This window comes from Sarcophilus harrisii, chromosome 2 (assembly GCF_902635505.1).
Source record: "Sarcophilus harrisii chromosome 2, mSarHar1.11, whole genome shotgun sequence".
Taxonomy (NCBI): domain Eukaryota; kingdom Metazoa; phylum Chordata; class Mammalia; order Dasyuromorphia; family Dasyuridae; genus Sarcophilus; species Sarcophilus harrisii.
The window spans coordinates 269,359,229-269,385,173 of record NC_045427.1 but is presented as its reverse complement, the minus strand read 5'-3'; the positions used below and the strand labels follow the sequence as shown (position 1 = coordinate 269,385,173).

The window sequence follows — 25,945 nt, the reverse complement described above, 5'->3', positions numbered from 1 at the left end:
ACAAGAAAATATGTTTTAAAAAAATTGTACATGTCTAACTTATATTAGATGGCTTGCTGACTTGGGAAGGGGGTAGTTAAGGAAAGGAGGAAGAAAAATGTGGAACACAAAGTCTTTCAAAAATAAATGTAGAAAATTATTTTTACATGTATTTGGAAAATAAAATATATTGAAAGAGAAAGAAAAGAAACATACATCTCAGGAGGAAGCCAGGATTGTAAAATACAGTCTCAAGTTCACCTAGGTATGCATGTACTCTTGATGCCATATGCAAGAAGCACCCATTGCTGCAGAGGAGGAGGAAGGGAAGACAAAGAAACTCCCTGCTTTCCCTCACAATAAGTCCAGGGAACAAGCCAACTATTCGGAAGAGAGGAAGAAGAAATTGTCTCTCCAGTGTGTCTTCCAAGTGAAAGCCTCCTCCTATTCAATATTCAGTTATTTTTGACATTGCCTCTCCACCATGATACTGAATGGCATAAGCACACAGTCCAACCAGAAGCTCTTTGTTATAGAGTTCCTAGGTCATAGGAATTTCTTCTTTTAAGAATTCCATAGAAATCAGTTTCTAATGTATTTATTGTCCTTACTAAAACATGGCTACTACTTAGGGATAAGGTCTTTTGGAAGAAAATAAAATTAAAATATGGATTATTTGCATGACATATAGTCCACTCAATCTATAATCAAGCAATATTCAACATAAATCAGCTAGAACAGCTTACTACCTTTCATTTTTATCATAAGAGACTAATTCTTTAGTACTCCAGATCCCATTGACATCTTTTAGAGAACTATAATCTTAGTTATCTTTTCTTTCTCATGTGTCTAGTCTTCCATTGCCATTAGCTTCTTATTTGCCTAGAAACATTCTCAGCTGTACCTGATCCTAAAAAACAAAAAATTAGAGTAGATCCTTCTAGCCTTTCAAGCTGCTATAACATTTTTTCCCCACCTTAACCGGCCAAACTTCCTTAACATTTGTCTGTAGAATATCAATGAGTAAATGTCTTTTGAGGGCTACTGAAGTATCAGAATTGTCATATATTGGCAAACTTCAAAACGTACCTACTTTGTCCTTGACTTGATGCAGAGGTTTATTCTCTTCTCTTATACTCTTAGTGATCTCACCAACTCTCATGGGTTCATCTTTGTGCACCTTTGCCCACTTGGACCTTTGTGCAGTCAACTTCTCAAATTAGCCAATTTCCTGAACACCTTTGATTGCTTGCTTGGTATCACCAGCTGGCTGTGCCATTTGGATTCTTTTCTGATAATAGAACAATAGACTAGACATAGAGAGATTCAGCTCAAAAACTCTTACATTTCACAAGACAAATAGTGATGGGATTAAGATGAGGAAGAGCTAGTAAAGACCCTCAGGAGGACCTGAGGTCTCAGACACTTTTCACTCCTAGCTGTGTGAGCCTAGGCAAGTCACTTAACCCCAATATCCTTAGGGGGAAAAAAAGCTGATGAGGATATATGAAAAGAATCTGAGAATCTGGAAGCACATTAAGAAGGAAGGAAGGAAAAAAGGGAGCCAGAAAAGCACATATTAAGCACACCTACTATATGCCAAGCTCTGTAATTAAATGCTTTACAAATATTGTTGACTGGTGAATTTACTTAAGGGTTTGAAGTCATACAAAGGAAAACATATGAATATTTTTATACAGATGATAGCATTTTATCTTTTTCTCAGAAAATGACAAAGCAAATTCAGCAGTGTAGCTAAGAAAGTTATCTCAAAGAATATGGTAAAGTTTCACAATGAAAGGATGAGGGATTTTCATTTCAAATATATTTGATCGGAAATTCAAGCTGTTTGTTGATATATGAATGAACTGAATTTAGGGAAAAAGTAAGAAAAAGATGAATCCCCAAAGTTAATTTACTTCAGGAAGTTGCAAGCCATAGAGAGACGTGGAAGAAGAAGGAAGGAAAGGGTAAAGGGGGAAAAGAAATGAAAGAGAATGAATACAAGTTTGGAATGAATCCCTATAACTGTAACAAGCTGTGTTTCACAGTGAAGTACATTCTAACAAGAATCAGCTCCAAATTCTGTGAGGAATGTAGCCAAAAAACAGCGCAACAATTTTCAAAAGTGGGTTCCAGTCACACTTGGAAGTCCTCTGTGATTCCTGCAGGGGTCCTTCAGGCAGAAGGCTTTGCCAGAAAAAGGGGAGAGTTCCAGACCAAGAGCCTGAAGGGAATATTATTAAGAGGAAAGAAAGGGAGGGGGGAAGGAAAGCGGTGGCAAATATTTGTGAAAGGAAGAGGATAAAAGAGCAGAGGCCCAGAGACACGTTAAAGGGAAAGAAACACTGTAGCATTTAAAGGCAGGGGAAATCTACATAATAGTCATAAAGGCTCTGTAGTGTGGGGGGAAGAAAGGTGATTTCTACAGTCATATAGATTTCTATTCATCTTTCTGAATTCACCATTTTAGTGAAATCTGTTTCAAATAGGAAACTGAGGGGAACTTTTTATTCTTCATTTGAAACTAAGCAAGAATAGCTTTTAAATAAAACAAAATAGGATCTGGGGTTGAGGGCAATAGAGGAAGGCAGTTTTTTAAGGTCTGTAGACAATGTCCTTTTAGGGAGCAAAGGATAAAAAGTTCCACTGATTTCCTTTTCCTTCAGTAAATCCCTACTTTGAGGAATGATAAACCCCAATTTTCACAATCAAAGTAAGGTCAGATTAAAATAAGGCCATTTTTTTCCTTGCCCCACCTTTAGATAGTCACAGTTAATGTTCTTTCCCAAATCTGCAACAGTTCCACAGAGCATGCAGTGCTAGATAAATCCTGGATAAAATACTTACCATGGTACCTTGCCATTTCCTTCTGGTGCCTAGTAGTATTTACAATTTAATCTGAAACCCCAGAAGCTACTTCATTTGTCCTACTCAGGCAATTTCACAGTAGTTTTACTATCACAGTAATTTAAAAAGAAGCATCAAATAGCACTACCTGGTGTAAGCAGTACTTGAAGTTTACCTGTTTAATCCTTAGATTTCATAGCCAGATTAGCTAATAAGTACAAGTGGTACCTACTTTTCCTAGATGGGTGTGTGTATGTTTAGAAAATCTGACTCTGAGATTTCAAATGTGTGGGGAGCTCCCTTTTATGGAAACCCCTCCAACCATTGCAGATATGTAATTTCCATGTTACTTGTAGTCATGCTTGAAGAATAGAGGAGTTAAATGAATTACCCGTGGTCACACCCAGAATTTATCAGAGTTAGGGTTCAGGAACCTTTGGTCACTATGGCAACATACCTTTGATGGACTTACATAAGGGCCCTTCAGCTGGGTGGAAGTGCGATGATGGTGACAAAATGCTAACCTCAAGTGAGGTGCCACAATGGATGAAGTGCCTGGTCCGGAGGCAGGGAGATCCGAGTTTAAATTTAACTTCAGACCTCAGACATTTATTCGCTGGCTGATCTTGCTCAAATTACAACATCAGTTTGCCTCAATTTCTTCAACTGCAAAATGACAAACATAATAGCACCTACCTCCCAAAACTGTTGTTAAGTATCAAATAAAATAATCTCTGTAAAGCACTTAGTACAATGCTTTACATATAGTAGGCACTATATAAATGCTATTTATTCTGGTTAATTTACATACTGAAAAGAACTTGAATGTCATGTGTCTTACACTGATGCATTCATAAAGGTCCATATGCCATTGACAGAGAATAGTGGGGTACAAACATAAAGAGTTAGAGTAAGAGCTGAAAACCTTGGAACAACAAGCCTTCTTGCTTTATATTGAAAGCTCATTATTCCTTGTCCTGACTCCTTTGGAAGATTCCTTGCATCTCTGAGCCTAGATTTGTTTTTGATCTTGAATCATGAGTTTTCATCTTGAATTGAGAGAGGCTAATTTCTGGCACGTATTTTGGAAGCCATTACATCCTACTTTAACTTCTTGCCACCTCCTAAATGATCAGGATGCACTGGCAGTGATTGTACCTTAAACCGTGCAGAATTCTATAGTTCCCTTGAAATAATTAACAATTAAATATATAAATAATAGAAAGGGCAAAGAATAAAAGAATTACATGTAACATTTGACACTGTGTAATATTCATTATATATATAAAATATGGATGACACAGTTATATATAAAATATGGATTTATGTACATGTTTCTATGGTATGTGTGTGTGTGTGTGTGTGTGTGTGTGTACTATGTTTTGCATCCATGACAGAATATATCTCTTCTAGGTGTAGCTTGGGCTTCATCAAAAAAAGATGACAACAAGAGTGGGCAGAAGGGGAGAGGTCTGTTGGACCTTCCTTCTAGGCCTTCCTTTTGTCCTATCTAATCCAAGAAATGTTAAGAATATTAGGGTTGCAGATGGGCTTAATTCCCTTTTTATATCTTTCCAAAAATAATTTGAGATCCTTCAATAGACTTTCGATGATATTAATATATTTCTCAACCTGAGACTAAGATCTAGTTTCCTAAGGCAACTTTTGGTTCTTCCCCACTTCCAATCTTTTTTCTTTATTTACATTCAGATACGTTCATGGATAGATTATGACCTCATCCCTTAAGTTCCCTGGGCACCAATAAAAAGCCATTCACACTTCATTCTGAGAGTCTTGATCCTCAGGCCTATTCTATCTCCTGTGATAAATTGGACTATATTTTGTCTTGGTCTTTCCCTAGCCCTAGTCCTTGAATGGGCATTATCTCAAATCTGGGAAAGATCTTAATGGAGAAAGGCTGAGGTCACTCACTGGAAATTTTCCCTGCCTTTATTTCCTTTTCTTGGCATTCTCATTCTTGATTTCGGACATTATCAAAATAAAAGAGCATACATAAAAAAAAAAAAAAAAAAAGCCAGTCAAATCCAGTTGAATTGAAACAGGAAAAAATTATAGACTGTCATTTTTTTCCCACTGCAATCACTAGAGCAAGTGCTGATTTTACATGTTGGTAGCCATTTTTACTTTTACCTCTCCATTCTCCTGGAGACATGAGTTTGAAGACAAGAACTGTAGGTATACGTACTATTATCACTTCTTTGGCCCCTTATTCCATGTATCAAGGGAAGAAATCCTCTCTAGTTTTCTCTTTTCCTTATGTTTTTTTCTCCTTTTTTTCCCCCCACAACCTTTCCTTTTACTCTTGACCCAGTCCCAAACAATATGATTTTTTTTTTTTCTTGATTCAGGAAATGAACAAAAAAGTTGAAATCAAAAAAAGGTTTGCAAATCCAAGCCATTCTTATTCCCTTCCAATGGAAATGTTTCACAAGTCAATTAATATGTTGTAGACTACTTATACCCACCAGGCATGGTTCCTTTGCTTTTTGTGTCACCTATAATTTTGATTCTTCAAAGATCATGGTATTTTAAGACTCACAACCATATAAGATTTCCAAAAAAATATTAATGTTAAAAATATTTTGGGATCATAGGAGGCAGTTGCATATCACTGGAAACATGGCAGTTTCTTAAATGCAGTACATCCAGATCCCTTGCTCCACTTCAGTTTTGGAAAAAACTCATTTGTAGTACCTTTCCAAGAAATAGATAATGGTATAGCCAACTTTATGAACTATTCATCCAAATGCATGTCATAATCCAAGAAATTAACATACTTCATCCATTTGCTTTTTTTTTTTTTAATCTCTGTGGATTGCTTTGATGATATCTCTTTTGAATCTTACTGAGGTGCCCCTGAGGAAATTTTGATGCAGTCAGCAGAATGTCTTTGATAAACAGAAGCATCTGGAGACCATCACCATCTATAGAGAATTCGCCTCCTATTGTGTCTTTACATGGGATATTCTTTATACTCATTCTTCATGTTTGTGACAAACACCTTTGGCAAATATATATCTCCCTGTTGCTTATTATTGCCTTGCTTAATATTGATATTCAGAGTATCACTGAGCAAAGTCACAGACATGCTGTAAGCTATCAAGTACTCTTATATGATCTTAACAAATACATGGAAGATCCTTTGTGGAAGAGAGTTTTACACATGATTTTTGTTTTTTTTTTGTTTGTTTGTTTTTAATCAGAAAACAATAAACCTCACAGGAGCTTTCTAAACCCATTAGTCAAATGTGTGAGTGAGGAGATGTCTGCTTTGAAGTATCATCTTGAAAATCTATCTTTTCCCAACTTCTTTTCATCAAGGATGTACTTGATAAAAGTGTAGACTATTGTCACAAATATTGTGTGGTTACTACATACTAGGTACATGGTTTTCCGATTTCCTCTGTTTTTAGTTGCTTCTTTTCCATCTCTGATTTTTTCTCATTTGTGGGGAATCTTTTTCCTCTCTTAAATATTATTAAAATCACATGCCTTTAACATTGTGTTAAGATTTGCCCATTTTCCCTGCCTTTATTTCCTTTTCTTGGCATTCTCTTTCTTGATTTCGGACATTAGACATTTAGGACATTGGATTCTAAGTTAGTAAAGTCAAAATATGGACAATAAGTAAATATGATGATAAATTACTATTGAAATGTTGATAAATCCATTCCATTTTACTTTTATTTATAGTCCTTGTTGTTTTAGTTGAATCTCTTACTGTTTTCTGCAGTCTATTTTTTCTTCAAATGCTTTTCTCTATTTTTGAGATGAAGTTGTATCTTATTATCTTCTGTAATGTTTTTCAAAGGACCATTTTCTTAGCCCTTGATTTTGGCTTCTCTTCACCAAAAAAAAAAAAAAAAAAAAAAAAAAAAAAAAAGAAGAAGACCAAAGGTTTGTTGTCTCTAAGAATTTCTGAGTTTTCTTGGCCTCTTTATTTTGGTGACTAATTTTTATCAGTTTAACTATTCCAAGAAATGAAAGTGGTTGAGTTATAGCTACTTTATTTGCATGCAGTGTTTTCTCCTCTTTGTTCTTTCTTTCAAATTGAGATTAATTTGGAACTTTACTGTAAACAGCCAGTGATCTGACTGCTTATAGTTTACTAAATCAGAAATGATTTTCACATTGCTTATCAGTCATTTCTGGATCTGATTTAATAAATTATGCTTTTTGTTATTTTTTTTTCAGTGTTTGTTGTATCTAGTTCTTTCTGCCTCTTAGAAAAAATATATGTTCCTATGTATCAGATTCTTTCAAATATTTAATAGGATTTTCACCCCCTTCATTTTTTAATACTAGATTAAACTTTGTATTATATTTTTCATTACACTGCTCTGTGCCTTCTTTAATATTGAGATCACCAATTCATAAGATATACACTGACTTATTTTTTAACATCTTGTCAACGTTTTTGAAGAGATTTTCTACTTCACTCCCTGCAATAAGTGTCCTGCAAAAATCTTTACTAGGGTCCCTTTGACTGAGTATATCACATGTATTATAAGATAAAATGGTCAAGTACCCCATGGAATGATGGGAAATGGTGAAACTCACTTTTCTTATTCCCTTATTTGAATCCCTTGTAGTAGTAACAAGTAATCAAACTGGCTAGTTCTAGTTGTGTAATTCTTCCTTCCTTCCTTCTTTCCTTCCTCCCTCTCTCTTCTCTCTCCCACTCTCCTTCCCTCCCTCTCTTCTTCCCTTCTTTACCCCTCCCTTTCTCCTATTTATCCTCTCTGTCTCTCTCTTCTTTTCCTTTTCCCTTTTTCCTTCCTCTCTCCCTCCCTTCTTTTCTCTCTTTCTTTCTTCCTCTTTTCCAAGTTCTTTTTACCTTCTTTCCTTCTATCCCTCTGTCCAAAAGGGGAATCATACCCTTACATGTGGGGGATCTACCTTAAGGATTATAAATTTTGATTGCTGAAACCTCATAAAATATCTTGGGGTTTGGGGGATAGATGCTTTCTTTCTCTTCCCTACTTTTTTATTCTATCATTAAAAAAAAAAAACTGAGACAATTAACTCTTTTGTTACATGTAGTTTCATTTATGATTTCTTAAAAGAAAGCTCTGGAAAAACCAAGCTTTAACAAAGCCCATTGGAATTCAAATAGAGCTACTTTGATCAGCTCTCTTAATTTCTGTTTGCTTCAGTTTCCTTAACTAAAAAAAAAGAAGGATAATAATGGTATCTATCTCCCAAAGTTGTTGTGAGCATAAAATGAGAAAATATTTGTAAAGCATTTAGCATGGTACTTGGCATATAGTGGGCTATTAAGAAATGTTTTCTTCTCTCTTTCTCCTTTGTGTGTGTACAGTTCTTAAATGTAGTGTTCTTTGTGTTTAATGAGTTATTTCTATCTTATTTTCACCTAAGTTTTTAAAATTCATCATTGCTAAGTGTTTTGTGAATATTTCATATACTTATGTATTCAATTTCATCAAACGAATTTATTATGTATTATGCAAAAACGTTTATAGCAGCCCTTTTTGTAGTAGTAAGGAATTGGAAACTGAATGGATGCCCATCAGTTGGGAAATGACTGAACAAGTTATGGTATATGGATAATGTAATAGTATTGTTTTATGAGAAATGATCAACAGGATGATTTCAGAAAAGCCTGGAAAGATTTATATGAATTGATGCTAAGTGAAGTGAATAGAACCAAGAGCACAATGTACACAGCAACAAGAAGATTATGTGATGATCAGTTCTGATGGACATGGCTCTTTTCAACATAAGGTGATTTAGGTCAATTTCAGTAGATTTGTGATGAAGAGAGCCATCTGCATGCAAATAGAAGATTATGGAGACTGAATGTGAATCACAACATAGATTTTCCACCTTTTTTGTTGTTTGCCTGCTTTTTTTTTCTCATTTTTTTTCCTTTTTGATCTGATTTTTCTTTTGCAGCATATTAAATGTGATATGTATAGAAGAATTATACATGTTTAATACATATTGTTTATATATACACACACACACACAAAAGATATTTATCTTTTAACATCTTTTGGATTACTTGCTGTCTAGGGGAAAGGGTTGGGGAAGGAAGGGAGGGAGGAAAATTTGGAACACAAGGTTTTTCAAGGATGAATGTTGAAAATTGTCTTTACATATATTTTGAAAATAAAAAGGAATTATTCAATTAAAAATACTACATCTTTAAAAATAAAAATAACAACTGATTAAAAAAGAATTTATTATGTATTTGTCATTTAAAATTTTCCCATATTTCTAGGTTTTTTAGGTCCATTGGTATTAGCTCTTCATCCTCCATAATGTTTGCAAAACTTCCTGCGTAGAATCCTCTGCACATTTCATTAACATGCTGCTTAACCTCTTCTTCCAGATCATTAATAAAAATGTTAAATAAGACCAAATCTAACATTGACCCTTGTGCCTTCCCACTACACACTTTTTCCTAGCTGAGTACATTACCACATATCACTATACTTTTTCTTGTGTTTTAGAACATCCACAATTTCAGTGATGATGCCTCTATTAAAAATAACTCAATTGTATAAGAAAGATTTCCATAATTTGTAGCTTTGAAAAGTCATAAAAAAGCTTCATTTAATTGAATTTTAATAAAATATAGTAATGCAATTCTTTATTTCTAGAATATTCATTCCATGGATTTTAGTGAATTTAAACTTGCATATTTATGGAAAACAAGAAAATAGCAACTATCTGAATAGCTTAGCAGTTTGCTTTTGGGAAATATTCATAATTAATTCTTTTTCTTTTAAAATTGTTAATGCCCCATTTATCACAGCGGCCATTTTTACAATCCTTTCTCTACTTTCTCTGTAAGAGTCTCTGAAACTGATGGCTAAATTAAAGTTTTTTACTTGCTATGAAGCATAAGGGAAAAGATATTAAAAGTCTAATTTTCATACATGTTAACACATTCATACTTGGACAGTTGTCCCAGGCCTATTTTCCTTGCTACTTAAATTAAAAAGTAATAGTTTTTAAGGGTTATCAGAATTGGTAATAGGCATGTTTGATTATTAATAGAATCTATTTCAGGAAAGAAAGATAGTGTTTTGGACCCCAGGATCTATATAAATTTAGCCTTCTTTTTATAAATTGACCTCCTGACTCTCCATTACCCATGGGTAAGCATTCCTTTGAGAAAATTTCATTCCCAATATCATCTGGTATATAATAGAGCTCCTACAGCAAGCTGATCACCACAGCTGCAATAAATAAAGCATCAATTCCATAAATTTTCATGCCAAATATCATTCAGCATTCTTTTGGTCTGGCTCATCATTTGATGAAACCAGCATGGTGAACTTACTGCTTCTTCCTTTCCCTAATGAATATTGGAGTGCTGAGTAACAACAAGAAAATAAGCAGTCAAAGTTCAAGCCAGAATGGTCAGGTTCTTTTTCCTTTGCCTACTCATTTTTGTTTTTATTTGGTTTTATTTTTGACTACTTGTTATTATAAGCAGTTTTTAACGCCAAGTTGTAGATAATGGCATCCCAGATCTCAGGTCCTCTTTATTGTTATTTTCTGAAGTCTGTCTGGAATTAGAAGTATAGAGTGTAAACAATGCCAATGTTTCTCATATCACTGTATTTAAAAAGTTGACGGATATGCTTTTTTTTTTAAATGAAGAAAGGTAGTTGAGTCACAGTTAAAGATATATAGGTAATTATAATTAAGCAATATTTTCCATCCTACAAAGGTAATAAGAAAGTAGCCTTCTCATCCTGAAAGGACTCTCCTCTCACCCTTCCCCTAAAAGATCAAAGTCTACATTTTAAGAATAGTGACCAGCTTCATGCATTCATTCCTGTATGGATTCTGCTCTCCTGACTTCTTGTTTTAATCATGCCCTCTCTAGTTTCCTTCTCTCTCCTCTCCCACCTTAATTTTCAGTTTTATTTTTTAATGTGTTGCCTTCCACTACTAGAATGTAAGCTTCTCACAGGTAGGGAATGTCTTTTTTGGTTTTTTGCCTTGCATTTCCAGCACTTAGCACAGTACCTATTATGTAGAATGTGTTAATTGTTTGTTGACTTGACGATGAGGGGACTATGCAAGAGGGTAGGTTGGATAAGCATCTGTACAAAATAAATGTTACCTCCATGAAAATATGAGCAAGAATATTACTGGACTTTCATTGAATTTTTATGTTAAATCATACAATATTATGATCTCAGGGATATTGTGTCATTACTGTATCTTTTGAGAATTCATTTCATTTATTCAGGTCATATTTTAAGAGGAACATATATGGTTCAGTTCTAAAAAAAATAATTCTGTAATACATCTAGCTGATCTTATTAAATCCAACCAGGAAAAGAGAGGTCTAATGATGTGAACAATTTCTGTGTCTTGAGTTGTTACTCACCAAAGCTCTCACCAAAGCACTCACTTGAAATGAATTCCTTCTGGATTAAAAGAATGTTTCTTCTTTGTTTCTTTGTCTCTCTAGGCTGAGGTTCAGTTATGCTACCTGGAAGCACAAAGGGATGCTGTAGAACAGATGTCCTTAAAGTTGTACAGTGAGCAGTATACCAGCAGTAGCAAGCGCACAGAGGAGTTTGCTGATATGTCAAAAGTTCACACAGCAGGAAGTAATGGGTATGGAACTATTCTTTTTGTTGTTTTATTCTCACTAATCTCTACGTTTTTACATGATTTTCCATTGGTAGATGTTAGCAGAAAGTTTCCTTCCTGGACGACAAGGAAACACTCAGAAGACTAGGTATTCCCCCTCCTCTTCTTCTCCATTTCCTCCCTTTGCAAAAAATCTATTACACACATACACACACACACATATAGTACATGTATGTATATATATATATATACATGTATGTATACACACTTATATAGTATATTATTATGTGTTATGTTATATTACATAAATATATATTAAAATGTTGAATTGAAGACTGTGGCTACTTGATTAATCCTTGTCACTGAAACCAGAACTTTCTAGTATCATTCATTCATCTTTTAAAAATCAACTCTCTTCTTCTAGGAGAAAAAAATCAGCTATCTTCTTAACCACAAACCTAACTGTGTACACAGAATCTCTAGGATATTAAGCCTGCCATTTTTACTAAGTATGATTTCTGACATATTTTCCTCCCTGCTCTTTACCTTCCTGAGCTATTTAAAAGCCTTTTTAAGGCTCTTTAAAAAAAAAAAAAAAAAAATGCTACAACCTTGTTGGAAACTTTGTGAAATATTTATTTTGAATTTTTTTTCAATGATTCAGTTAATTAATAATTGGTTTCAGAGGGTTTCAGATTCTAGACTACTTATTCATAGTCATTTCAAGCCAACTTAAATGAGAATTCTCTGGAGGGACTTGTGCTATGTAAAATTTATAGTCACTGCCAGAAATGGAATTTCTTGGTAGTCTGCTAAAACACTGCCATTCTGGGCCATGCTACTCCCTTCCTATATGGCATTCCTTCTTTTGACCTCATATCTTTACATGGACTGTCCTCTCTTCTTGGAATGTTCTTTTTCCCCTTACCTTTGGAACCTCTACTTTCCCCCATGGCTCAGCTTTTACATTATCTGATGCACAAGTCTTTTCTTAATTGAATGAAAAAGTACACTTATTTAAGCACTTACTTTATGCCATATGATGTGCTAAGTACTGGTAATACAAATATAGACAAAAGGGAAATTCTCAGTCCTCAAAGAGTTTATATATAATAGAAAAGACAGCACATATAGTTGACTGATGTTCAGTGAAGGACTTTTGAAAACTTAAACAAAATTTTGGTATTCTAACTATGAAACAATTATGGCACTGCAGAACATTATAGTACCTATACAGGATTAACACTGGTATTTCCATATACATAGGAAGTGTTTTTAATAGGATCATATAATTAGAGCTGGAACAGATCTTCAAGTTCATGTAATCCAATCTACTTATTGTACAGATGAGGAAACTGAGATCAATTAATCAATAAACATTTATTAAGCACCTAATATGGACCAGACACTGGGAATAGAAAAAAAGGCAAAAGACAGTCCCTGCCCTGAAAGTGTTTATAGTCTAAGGAGGGGAAACAACATGTAAACAAATATATACAAAGGAGATCACATATAGGATGAATAGGAAATAATTGAAAGAGGGAAAGCACTGAAAGTAAGGGTTGGGAAAGGCTTCCTATAGAAGATAAGATTTCAGTTAATACATAAAAGAAGCCAAAGAGTTCACTAGGGAAAGCAGAGGAGGGAGAGCATTCCAGGGGTGGGAGACTGTCAGAGAAAAACGCTTTAAGCCAAGGGATGAGTGTTTTGTTTCCAGAACAGCCAAAGGGCTGGTAAGCCCGGATCAAAGACTAGGTGTTATAAAATAAAGCAAGAAAAATGGAAATATAGTGTATGAGAGGGTGCGAGACTCCCTTCCCCAAATTAGCTAATCAGAGACTTCTTCAGCTACAAAGAGAAAGCATTTGTTTAGTCCCTGCAGGGAGAGGCCCAAGCACACCCGGGAAGCATCTCAGCTCCCAACATGTACCTGACATGTCAAACAGGAAAGAGTAAAGCTGGTTACATAGCAAAAGACCCAATCTTTTCATTGGATGCACTAAAAAAGGAAGTGATCATTACTGACCGATTTTTAAGTTGTCTGCTGCCTGTGGGTCCCCTCACTTCCTGTTAACTTCCTGGAGCTGGCCTAGGTTTTGATTCCAGAGATCTCCAAGCCATGAGATCATGTGACTGCCTGTAACCTGGGTCTAAGACCCTGCAGGCCTCTTGGAATACAGATCCTGTGACTTAGGCCTAAGGCCTGGCCTACTGTGTATCATAAAACTTCACCTGGTCCCATTCAGTAGGAAGGGGCTTGAATATGAAAAGCTTTGAATTCTAAACAGAACATTCAGATGTACTCTTGGAGGCTACTGGGATTTATTGGGAAGGGGGAAAGGAGGAAAAATTGGAACTGCATTTTAGGAAAAAACAATGTAGTAGTTCAGAGGAGAACAAATTGGAGTGAAGAGGAGGGAGTTGGGGCAGGCAGGCCCACCAGCAGTGGACCCGAGGCGATGATGTCCTGTACTAGGGGTGTCCATGCCAGAGAGATTGAGCAACCTCTTTGAAGTCATATAATAATAAAAATAAAGCTCTCCCTATCATATGTTTCTAGCACTATATTAGACACAAAGTACTTTTTTATGCTATTGTAATCCTGGGCTATTATTGCCATTTCATTTCTGAAGAAATCTTAAATTAGAGATATAACTGTTTTAAATATTAAAGGTTAGCTATGAAATGGGCATTTTACAGAGGTAATAAACACGCGGTCCCAATATACCATAAAGTGTATTTATTGGAGTACTTGAAGGATCTGTGATATTTTTAGCAAGAGAAATTCTTGGTAAAGGGGATTCCTACCATCAATACAACTCTTAAGAGTTAGAAGATGAGTCCTAGGGAATTGCCTTAGGCAAACATAATCAAGTTACTTACTTACAGCCACAAAGTTGTTATTCTTCCTTCTTGAAGAGGTCTAATGACTCCATGAAATGATGTTTTGACTTGTGAGTGAACTGGATTGAAGTAAAGCAAAGCTGTACAGAATCATCAGCCTCATTCTCTCCTCCAGTCATCAAAATCCAAGGGCAAGACAAGACTTCATTCAGCAAATGCTTAAACTAAATATGAAGGGCTCTACAAAAACTACAAAAATGAATAAATCAGTTCTTGCCTTATCTATTCTCTACTATCATGATCAATCAAACATCAAACACTTCTTAAACACCAGATATGTGAGCACTACATACTCAGTGTTCAGAAATAAGTCAAAAGTGAAACAGTCCCTTCCTCTAAAGAGCTTACATTTCTAGGTAATACATATCTATGTGGTATGTAGTAGGTGAAAAATGAAATGACTGAGGAAACAAAGGTTTGATCTTTTAAGCATTCATTATTAAGCAATGAATCCCAATTACCCAATAAACCAGGACCAGGAAAAGTAGATAGAAGGTAATGAGGAAGAGGGCATTGGAAAAGCCTTAGCTGACTCTTAAAAGAAAGTAGGGGTTCCAAGAGGCGTAGGAAAAGGAAGTATATACCAAGCATAGGGAACAACCAATTCAAAAAACCAAAGGACAGAAAATAGGATGTTTTCTGTGTGTTCTGATGAGATTAATTTGATCAGACTGCAAAGTATATGAAGGTGAGTTATGTGTAATAAGGTTGAAATGGTAGATTGGGGTTAGATTATGAGAAAATTTAAATGCCAAACAGAGGGAAACTCTTCTTTTATCCTAGATAAAATAGAGACACTAGAGTTTATTGAAAAATGAATGGATTTCCCATTCCACCAAAATTGCTTTGTATTTACTTTGCATATATTTTACATTTATTGATTTATTTATTTCTCCTTGTGGAAAAGGACTATTTAATTTTTGTCTTTCATGTGGTACTACGACTAACATAAAATAGACCTTAAAAAATAAATCATGGGATTCACTGGGACACACCTTAGAGTATCTTTCACCAGCTGCCCTAATGAACTTTGAACAATTCAATCAGGCATCTCAAATATTTCTAACATTTGAATATTCAATGTTAGGTAAACATATTCTATATCTTAGTCTCTTTTTTAACAGCATATGGTTCATGTTCCACAATTTGTAATCATTAGCTTATTATTTAAATTGAAGTAATTCTGAAATTTCACTTTTAGTGAAAATACTGACCTGCATTAGTAGAGTTGTTTCTCACAAGAAAAAGTTTGACCATACCTTTAATTTCTGCCCCCCTCTCTCTCCCTCTCTCTCTCCCCCCCCTCCTCTCTCTCTCTCTCTTGTCTCTGTCTGTCTGTCTGTCTCTCTCTCTTTTTGTAAGGGATTCAGGGTTAAGTGACTTACCTAGGGTCACACACCTATTCAGTGTCAAATATTTGATGCTGGATTTGAATTCAGGTCCTCCTAACTAGCTATACCACCTAATTAAGACTTTTTATTTCAATGATAATAAGGATTTTGCAATGAGAAATTCACTCAGTCATTACAGATTGGCATCTGCTTTGCAATGAGGACTCACACATTTTTGTACGAGCTAAGTGGTTTTTTACATTTGAAAATAAAATTTTATTTTATTGAAAAGATGCTAAAGTCCAAAACTTGTCTGCGAGCCATATTTGATGCTCTGGTAGTAGTTTATTTTAGAGACTTGCCTGAGGTACTAGGAAATTAAATGACTTGTCCAGGATCTCACAATCAGTATTTGTAAGAAGTAGGATATAAAGTAAGGTTTTTCTGAACTCCAAAGCCATCTGTTTATCAACTAAATAAATAGAAGAAACATTTTGTGGGGAGGGTATTAAAAGATAAATGACAGGGGCAGCTAGTTGGTGCAGGGGATAGAGCACCAGCCCTGAAGTCAGGAGAATCTGAGTTCAAATCTGATCTCAGACACTTAACACTTCCTAGCTGTGTGACCCTGGGCAAGTCACTTAACCCCAACTGCTTCAGCCAAAAAAAAAAAAAAAAAAAAAAAAAAAAGAACATGGATAAAGAAAGCTTTCGTGTAAAAGGTATAACTTATGTTGAACTTTGAAGGGAAAAGGCATTTTTAGAAACTTTTATGAGGAGTCATTATATTGTAGCCATGGAAATTACCACTGAAAAAGCTGTGAGTTAAAAAGAATTGTGTGCATGTGTGTGTGTATATGTGAGAGAGAGAGAGAGAGAGAGAAACAGAGACAGAGACAGAGAGACAGAGACAGAGAGAGACAGAGAGAAAGAGAGAGAGAAGAATGTATGAAGCAAGATATAATAAGGTTAGAAAGGTAAGTTGGACCCAGTTTTGAGAAAGAAAACCTTTTTAAAGCCAAAGAGAAGAGTTTATATTTACTACTAAAGATATTTAGCATCCATGGGAATTTATTGAATAGAAGAATAACACAGTCAGACTTATACTTTGAGACATACCTTCACAGCTATGTGGAAGGAGGGTTGGAATGGGGAGACATTGGAGACCAGGAAACCACTTTACAGGCTATTGCAATTTGGGTACAGATAAAATATGATTGAGTGACCCTGTGGATAGCAATGTTGTGGAGATATAAAGGAAAAGATCTGGAAATTGATTAAATATATGGAGTGCAGTAATATAATGAATTGAGAGTAATGGGGTGCCCTTGACCAAGAGTAGTGACTATATGAACACGTTGAGTTTGAGATGCCCGTGGGATGTCCCAATCAGCATACTCAATAGATCATGAGAGATTTGTGGCTTGAGCTTGGAAGAGAGATCAGTAATGAATATATATCCTAAAGTCATTAATATAGAGATGATAATTCAACCTAAGTGATCTACTGAGGTCATCATGATAATAGATTGCATAGAAAAATCTCGTAGAGGACTCAGGACAGAATCTTGGGGAACACTCACAGTTAGGCAATGTTATATAGATGATGGACAGAAAAAATTGAGGACTAAGAAAAAGTCAAAAGATTTAGCAATAGGTGGATGTCAGAAACCATTTAATCTAACCTTTTCATTTACAAATGAGGAAAGTGAGGGTCAGAGAAGTTGTGGCTAATTCAAGCTCCTCAGTAATAAATGTCATAGGCAAGATTTGAATTTGTCTTTTCAAAACTGGTACTCTTTCCACTGTATTATATTAACTCCCTATCACTGATAATTTTGGAATAAGTGCATTTATTTGATTGACAACATGGAAGCCAGATTATGATGAATGGAAAAATTGCAACATTGAACATGAACAATTTTTTGAAGGATTTGACTGTGAAAGAAAGGTCACAAATATAAGATAACTAGGAGGAATACTAAGATATAGTAAGGATTATTTAGCATGGATGAAAGGCATTTGAGAAGAGGTCCAAAAGAAGGGGAAATATTAGTTAAGGAATGAAACTTGCAGAGGGCATAATAGAAGGGACCAATGGAATTGGAGTGGGATAGGTAGATGCTAGGGTTGAAGTAAATAAGGATTATGGAAAGAACAGTTGCTTTGGGGAAGGGATAGCTTACTCCAGGGAAGCTGGTGATTCAATATCAAAGGGATTGAGAAGGAAGAACATGTTATAATATGTCTTGCCATAGAAGATGAGTTTACACAGAGATGCTTCTTGTTTTTGGTAGTATAGACAGGAAGAAGGAAAGAAGGGAGAGAGGGAGGAAAGAAGGAAGGAAAGAAGGAAGGAAGGAGGAACAGAGAGAGGGAAGGAAGAGAGGGAGGAAAGAAGCAAGCACTTTTAAGTGCCTACTATATGACAGGTACTTTGCTAGACATTTTACATATATTTTCTTACTTGATCCTCGTCACCACCCACGGAAATAAATGCAATTACTATTCATATTTTATAGTTGAGGACATTGAGACAACAGGTAAAGTGACTTGCCTAGAGTTACCCATAAAGTAAATGTCTGAGCCCAGTTTTAACTGATTTCCTGACTCTAGGCCCTATCCACTGTACCACACAGCTTCCTCTGGCAGGCAGGAGAGCAATTCAGCTGATGATGGCAAGTGACTATGGCTCAAAACACTATTCTCTGCTCCATGAATGTACTCTGCCCTTGTGTGGTGATTTGTGCATGGGGGGGGGGGGGGGGGGGGAAGGGAGGGTGTCTTCCCTGTGTAGTGACCTGAACAGGGATCTGGACACTGTCATGGGTAAAAGAGCTGAGGTTGCCTACCCAGCTGTAGTCTGAGTAGGTATTAGAAAGATCCCATTAGCAGACTGCAGACATGGTATTCTTTGAAGAGGCAGCAGGGTTCTCCTGAAAGAAGAAATTCTTTCCCCAGCTTATAGTTTGCATTATGATATTCAGAAGAGAGGCAATGTGATATAATAAGGTGGGGAAAAACTACTGGAGGTAGACTCAAAAGTCCTCAGAATTTGACTTTGCTAATTCCCACTTCTGGGACCTTAAACAAGTAACTACCTCTGTGGACTCCAATCTCTTCATCTAGAACAAGATGAATTTGTGCTAGAATATCAAACTAATCCATCTAGTCCAAAAGTTGTTTTCAAAGAGGTACAGTCCCTTTCTCTCCTGCCTCCATCAGAACATATCTAGAATATCCATTTGACTCAGGGAATTGCAGTTTAAAGAGACTATTAATAAATTAGATAGTCCAGAGGAAAGCATTCAGAATACTGAAAGTCTATGAATCCAAGTCATGAGAATCCATGGAAAGAACTGGGTATATTTAGCCTGGAGAAGAAAACACTTGGGGTAATGTGGACATGATGGCACTCTTTAATTATTTGAAAGCTTGTCACATAGAAGAGGCATCAGACTTGTTCTGTTTAGTCCTACAGATTAGAATTAGGATTAATGGGTAAAAAAGGCAGAAAAACAAACCTTCTTAACAGTGAAAGATGTTTTAGGTGGAATGGGTTGCTTCATAAGGGTGGGATACCTTCATTCAAGTCAGTGAGTATTTATCAAGTGCCCACTATGTGCTGGGCACCATACTAAGCAGTCAGGATACAAAGAAAAGCAAAATACAGAACTCGCTCTCAGGGAGTTCATAGTCTAATGGGGAAGACAGTTTTTAAAGGACTATGTACAAATAAGATATAAACCTTAAACTGGAAGTTGTTTCAGAGAGAAAGCACAACTCAACGAGAATTTAGAATCTTGAAAGATGTATTTATTTTATTTTTAATTTATGAAATAAAACAGACATTTTCATAATGTAGTATAATAAAATGATTGTACATGATTCTGCAAATTAATTGCATACATCTTGCTATTCTTTTTACATTTATAATAAAGTTATCATATAAATTTCTTTTCTTTCCTTTTCTTCTTTCCTCCCTCTTCATAACCCTAGAGATGACTATCATTAGACACAAATGTCTGCCTATCTTTGTCTAACATCTCTATTCATTCATCCATAAATATATGTATATATATATGCAAATCATTCAATAAATACAATTTTTAAAATTAGTTCTTCCTCTTGATACAGGTAGTATCTTTATAAATCCTTTGTAGTTAATTTGGGCATATATAATATTCAAAATAACTTATTCACTCAAAGTTGTTCTTTATTAAAACAATTACTTCATAAGACATTCTCTTGAATCTGCTTATTTTGCTCTTCATTGTTTTATGTATGTCTAGCCATGTTTTTCTAAGACCACTGAACCGTCATATCCTATAGCACAATAGTATTCCATCATAATCATATACCACAACTTGTTCAGCCATTCTCCAATTACGACCATTCCTACAACTTTCTTTCTTTGCTACTACAAGAGAACTGCCATAAACATTATGAAGCACATGGATTCTTGGATTCTTTTTATTTCCCCCTAAACATCTTTGGAAATAGACCTAGTACTGTTATTGCTGGGACTCTTTGTACAAAGTGGGATTTTAACTAAGTCTTAAAGGAAGCAGAAGGTAGAGATGAGGAGCAATAGTATTTTAGGCAAGGGACAGAGCAAAGCCATTAAGTTCAAGCAGAAGCTTGAATCAGAGAAAGAAGGAGAAATGCCTATTTCTATATATGACACATGTCCTTATCCAGCTGAATAGATGCTTCTTTTTAAGTGGAAAGATGTCAGCACAAGAAGAAAAACCAAATCTTGGGAAGATACACAATAAGTTCATTTGAAGTTTTTGTCTACTTTACTTTCCTTTTGTTTAAAAAAAAAGGGACTTTATTTTTTTTAAAATAGTGTTTTATTTTCTTCCTAGTTACATGTCATTACAATTTTTAGCATTTATTTTTACAAGATCTTTTTGTTCCAAATTATTCTGCTTCCCTCCCCTTTCCTCTTCCTAAAATAGTAGGCAATTTGATATGTGTTATCTTATAAAACATATTTCCATATTAATCACAGTTGTGAAAGAAGAAAGAGATAGGGGGGAAAAAAAACAACAAAAATGAGTAAAATAAGTAAAAAAGAAAGTGTGCCTTGATCCACATTCAGAGTTTATCAGTTCTTTCTCTGGAGATGGATACCATTTTTCCTTGTGAAATTTTTTCTTTGTACTTGTCTTGGATCCTTATGTTGCTGGAAAAAGCTGATTCATACATAGTTGATCATCATACAATGTGGCTGATATCATGTGCAATATTTTCCTGGTTCTGCTCATTTCATTTTGCATTAGTTTGTACAAGTTTTCCAGGTTTTTCTGAAATCTGCCTATTCATCATTTCTTATTTGTGTGCTTTACTTTCTCAAAATGTCTGTACAGTCTCTGATGGTCATGTTTTTCTGTGACCCCAGGATTAAATACCCATTCACATGTTCCTGACCTCAGATTCCAAGGACCCAACCTAAGTTCTTGTTCTGGACTCCACAAATCATAATTTTACTCCTAGGAATTGCTTAGTGAACAACGATTATTGTTTTATAAAGTGGGTGTAGGTGAACTTGCCTGATCACTTTTGTTTGAGATCCTTAGGGTGCTGAAGGCTCTTCATTGTGCAGCAATTTAACAGCCCATTGAAGAAAAGCTAACTATTTAAGACTAACTACAAAAGCTATCTTACCCCTTCTTTGCTTCTGTTTCCATACAGAAAAGCATTGTTGGAGAAAAGCATGTGGGTGAGGTTATCTGGGATGTCCTGCCCCCAAGACTCTCTGCTCCCACTGTGAAATACTTCATTCTGTAGCATTAAGAACATAGCCTTTTAAAAATTATCTGCTCCAATGGCACATAAACTTTATAAACCTTTCCTTTTGTTGTACAGAAAGAACATTGTTTTGAAAAGTAGATGTGGGCTTAGTGTGGGATTTCCAGGGTCTTCATTCCCTATGCAGAAATCTAATATGTTCAAAAGCAAATTCATGCATCTTTTTTTTTTTCATCGTCTCTTTCTAATACCTACGTAAATACTGAATAGACTCTGTGTGTGTGTGTGTGTGTGTATGTGTGTGTGTGTGTGTGTGTGTGTGTGTGTTTATTCTTGCCAGGCTCAGAAACCGCAGAGCAAGAAAAGTCCAGGAATGACTCAGATACAGTAGCATACAGTAATAGTTATTCTATGAAGTTCACCTTTTATTAAACTGAGCTATTGATTACCTCTTCATTTCCTCTTAATATAAATATAGCATGTAAATATAGTATGCACTGATAAAAATAGTCCATGCACAAATATGGGTTATTTTTACTGTGCATTTTTAAAATGTATACTATAGTTATCAAGAGACCTAGATGAAACCCCTCCCAACATAGTTAATGGATACCCTTGGGAAAATTTATGGAATGATTTCTTTTTTTTTTATTTTTTTTTATTTTAATAGCCTTTTATTTACAGGTTATATGCATGGGTAACTTTACAGCATTAACAACTGCCAGACCTCTTGTTCCAATTTTTCACCTCTTACCCCCCACCCCCTCCCCCAGATGGCAGGATGACCAGTAGATGTTAAATATATTAAAATATAAATTAGATACACAATAAGTATACATGACTCAAACCTTATTTTGCTGTACAAAAGAATCAGACTCTGAAATATTGTACAATTAGCTTGTGAAGGAAATAAAAAATGCAGGTGGGCATAAATATAGAGATTGGGAATTCAATGTAATGGTTTTTAGTCATCTCCCAGAGTTCTTTCTCTGGGCGTAGCTGGTTCAGTTCATTACTGCTCCATTGGAAATGATTTGGTTGATCTCCTTGCTGAGGATGGCCAGGTCCATCAGAACTGGTCATCATATAGTATTGTTGTTGAAGTATATAATGATCTCCTGGTCCTGCTCATTTCACTCAGCATCAGTTCGTGTAAGTCTCTCCAGGCCTTTCTGAAATCATCCTGTTGGTCATTTCTTACAGAACAATAATATTTATGGAATTATTTCTATAAGATTTATAAAATTGGACAAAATGAGTTACAATCTGAAACAGTGAAGGAAATAGCTCCACCAGTAAGAGAGTACAACTATCAAAACATGTTATGTAGATCCATAGTTATAGTCCTGTAAATATGCAGGAACCATGAAGGAATGTGTTATAACTGCAACTGCAATTGGCTTTTTCTATTTATTACATTTCTGCACAGGGAATGAAGATTCCAGAAATCCCACATAATAGCAATTGATATGTATTTGCAACAAATTTTACATAAAGTTCTTACTGGCCATGCTAGGCTTCATTGTCTTAAGCCACATATATAGATCCCATCTGTTGCAGAAGTTTTTGTAATGTTGACTAAAAGGAAAAAGAAAATAATTTCTCAATGCCTGATACAGTGATGTACTTACTGCCTGCTAAGTCGACAATGATTTTAAGCACATTTAACTAAAGGAATTTTTGCTTTTTTATTTAATTTAGGTCAATCTTATTCACCTGATTAATCAGTTATTTGCTTTGTTATTTATAATGGCATTTTCTCTTTTTTTTGTAAATGTAAAATGTTATTTTTTCTGACTTTTTCCATTCCTCTGATTTCATAGCCAATATCCAGAGCTTCCATGTTAAAAAAAAATCAGAAAATACTGTAACCAGCATATCGTGCTCTCATATATATATATATATATATATATATATATATATATATATATATATATATATAATTACTACAGACCCCCAGAAAGAAGCAGTTTACACAAGACTTGGCAGCTATATCAAAAAAAGTAAAAAGACATATTGGAATATAATAGCCCCAAAAGAGAGACTTACAACAAATAGCATCTTATCCTTTGAAACTGAATATAGTCCTGCAAGAGAAAACAACAAAATACTTTTAATGGAATATAATGAAATGTAATATAATTTGTTTCAAGTATTTTGGATGAAAAAAAAAAAACAAAGTTGAATAAAGAACTTTGAATAAAGAAATTCCAGAAAAACTTAGGTGAAGAAAGTGAGAGAAATAAGCATGAACCTAATAATTATCTTAAAATGATAAAGGAAGATTCAATAGACACATACACAACAGTTTGGTATATAAATACATCAAACTCAACAGGAATATATATTGAGATAGAGAGGGAATGTTAACAGAGAAAATAATAGTGGAGATGGAATAATCATAAGCAAAACATATTTCCTAAACCTGAAGGTAGCATTAAAATGGGAAAGGGAAAAATATAAAGAACTAGAAACTGAAGACATGCCTCTAAAACAATAGAATGCCTGACCAATTTAAGATATATTAATGTAATTGACCATTATAGTCCTATAAATGATATGAGATAATTTCAGAACATCTTGGGCAATATAAACTAATTGACCAAGAGTGAAGTTTGCAGAACCAGGAAAACAATTTATACAAGGAAAACCATATTCTAAAGAAAAGCAACTTCAAAAGAGTTAAGAACTCTGATTTTTTTTAAAAAAAGATATTTTCTATCTCCACAGGACCTAAGATGAATCCTATTACTCACTTCCTGATAGAGAGGACACAAGGTGTGGAAACTTTTAAAAATCTGACTACTGCTTGGATTCATTTTGTTGAACAATATTTAGCTCACATCTGTCTATTTTTATTCTTCCTTCTTTTTCTTCCTTCCTTCCTCCTTTCTTCCCTTCCTCCCTCCTTCCTTACCTTCCTTCTTTCCTTCCTTTTTTTCTTACAATTAATGGTATGAAGAGAATCAAAAAAGAGAAAGGGAGCAATAATAGTGATAGTTAAAAAAAAAAGGGGGGGTGGCATTGTTACATTTTTTTAAATGGATGGAAGTTCAAAAAGGAGCAGTTTGAATAATAATGTATGGAATTCATTATATATTTTTAAAGAAAAAAGTTAACAGAGTGAAATTGAGATTCATAGTTTTATGGAATCTGCTTTTTGTGTTCTACTCTGTATATAGATATATGGAAAAGCTTATATTTGGTATTTAAGTTAAGAATTTAAACTTTAAAAAAAACACAACTTCAAGTCATGGTTTTATTATTACTATTAAGGAGTATGATTACCAAAACATATATTTTATTTAAAAAAGAATATAAAATCATTTTACCAAAATCTTAGTAATAATCTTTTTTGGAATAGTAAAACTGTGTTTCCATGGTAACAATGGCACTTAAAAAATACATTGCATAATATAATATCCCTACATGGGATACATATGTCTTGATTGACAGATACTGAACACTATAATAAGCAATTATTTTTGCTTTAAGAAGTGACCAAAAGTTCCCAGTGTTGGAAAACAATATTATGCTATTATATTCAAGTGTTTTATTTTCCCAAATAACTTTCACTGTTGAAGCAATAATACTGTCCAACATGTACAGGTATTCACTGTGTGATTATGTAGGGATCAGTACCATACCTATTCTGACAGATTTCCCTCTTTTATTTTGATTTGGTTTTTTGCTAGTATTGCTTAAATATACTTTCATTTTATATAATGATACTTTGTCTTGATGAATTCTAATTTTGTTGTACCTTTGTAACTTTCAAATTCATTTTCACATTCCCATTTGCATAGCATCTGCAGATAAAAAGTCTTGTAACACTAGAAAATTTGAGAAGTAAAATTGAGGCAAGAAATTCTCCTTGTTCTGCTTACATCATTAGCAAATTATAGATCCAAAGAGTGAGAAAAGGCAAAATTTGCAACGTATTTGTAAACTTCATACAAAGGTAGCATTAAATGATAAGGCAACTAGATATTACAATAAATAGAGTGTCAAGCCTGGACTCAGAAACACTCATTTTCCCGAGTTTAAATCTGGCCTCAAACACTTACTATGTGATCCTGAGCAAAGCACTTAACCCTATTTGCCTCAGTTTCCTCATCCATAAAGTGAGTTGAAGAAGGAAATGGCCAACCATTCCAGTGTCTTTGACAAGAAAATCCAAAAAGAATCGTAGAGTCAAACATGACTGAAAAATGACTGAAACAAACAAAAAGCTTTTAAAACCACTTTTAAAATATACTACATAAATGTAAATAATAGCAATAAATATAAGAATGTTTCTATGTCCATCAATAATTTTTAAGAGCCGATCAACTAAGACGATGAGTACAGGAAAAAATAATTTGTGGAAAAGTCTATATTGTTTTGAACAAATAGTTTAAAACTAGTGCTGTGCTATAGGAAGAGATTGTAGAAAGCTCGTGGGCCTGTATGAGAGTTCAGTGGAGACTTCAGCAGTAATTCTCAAGGCTTCATGTGCCTCATTTCTCTCTCCTTTGTACT

At 34.6% G+C, this 25,945-nt stretch overlaps 1 protein-coding gene across 4 annotated transcripts in view; it reads left to right on the top strand.

The window, feature by feature from the left end:
• The window catches only part of AKAP6 (A-kinase anchoring protein 6), a 560,862-nt gene that overhangs the window by 376,619 nt on the left and 158,298 nt on the right, over positions 1-25,945 (top strand). For all 4 annotated transcript variants that reach the window (XM_031952248.1, XM_031952249.1, XM_031952250.1 and 1 more), the window contains exon 8: positions 11,309-11,457. In XM_031952248.1, coding sequence (XP_031808108.1) covers positions 11,309-11,457 — 149 coding nt within the window. The remainder of the gene's footprint in view (positions 1-11,308; positions 11,458-25,945) is intronic.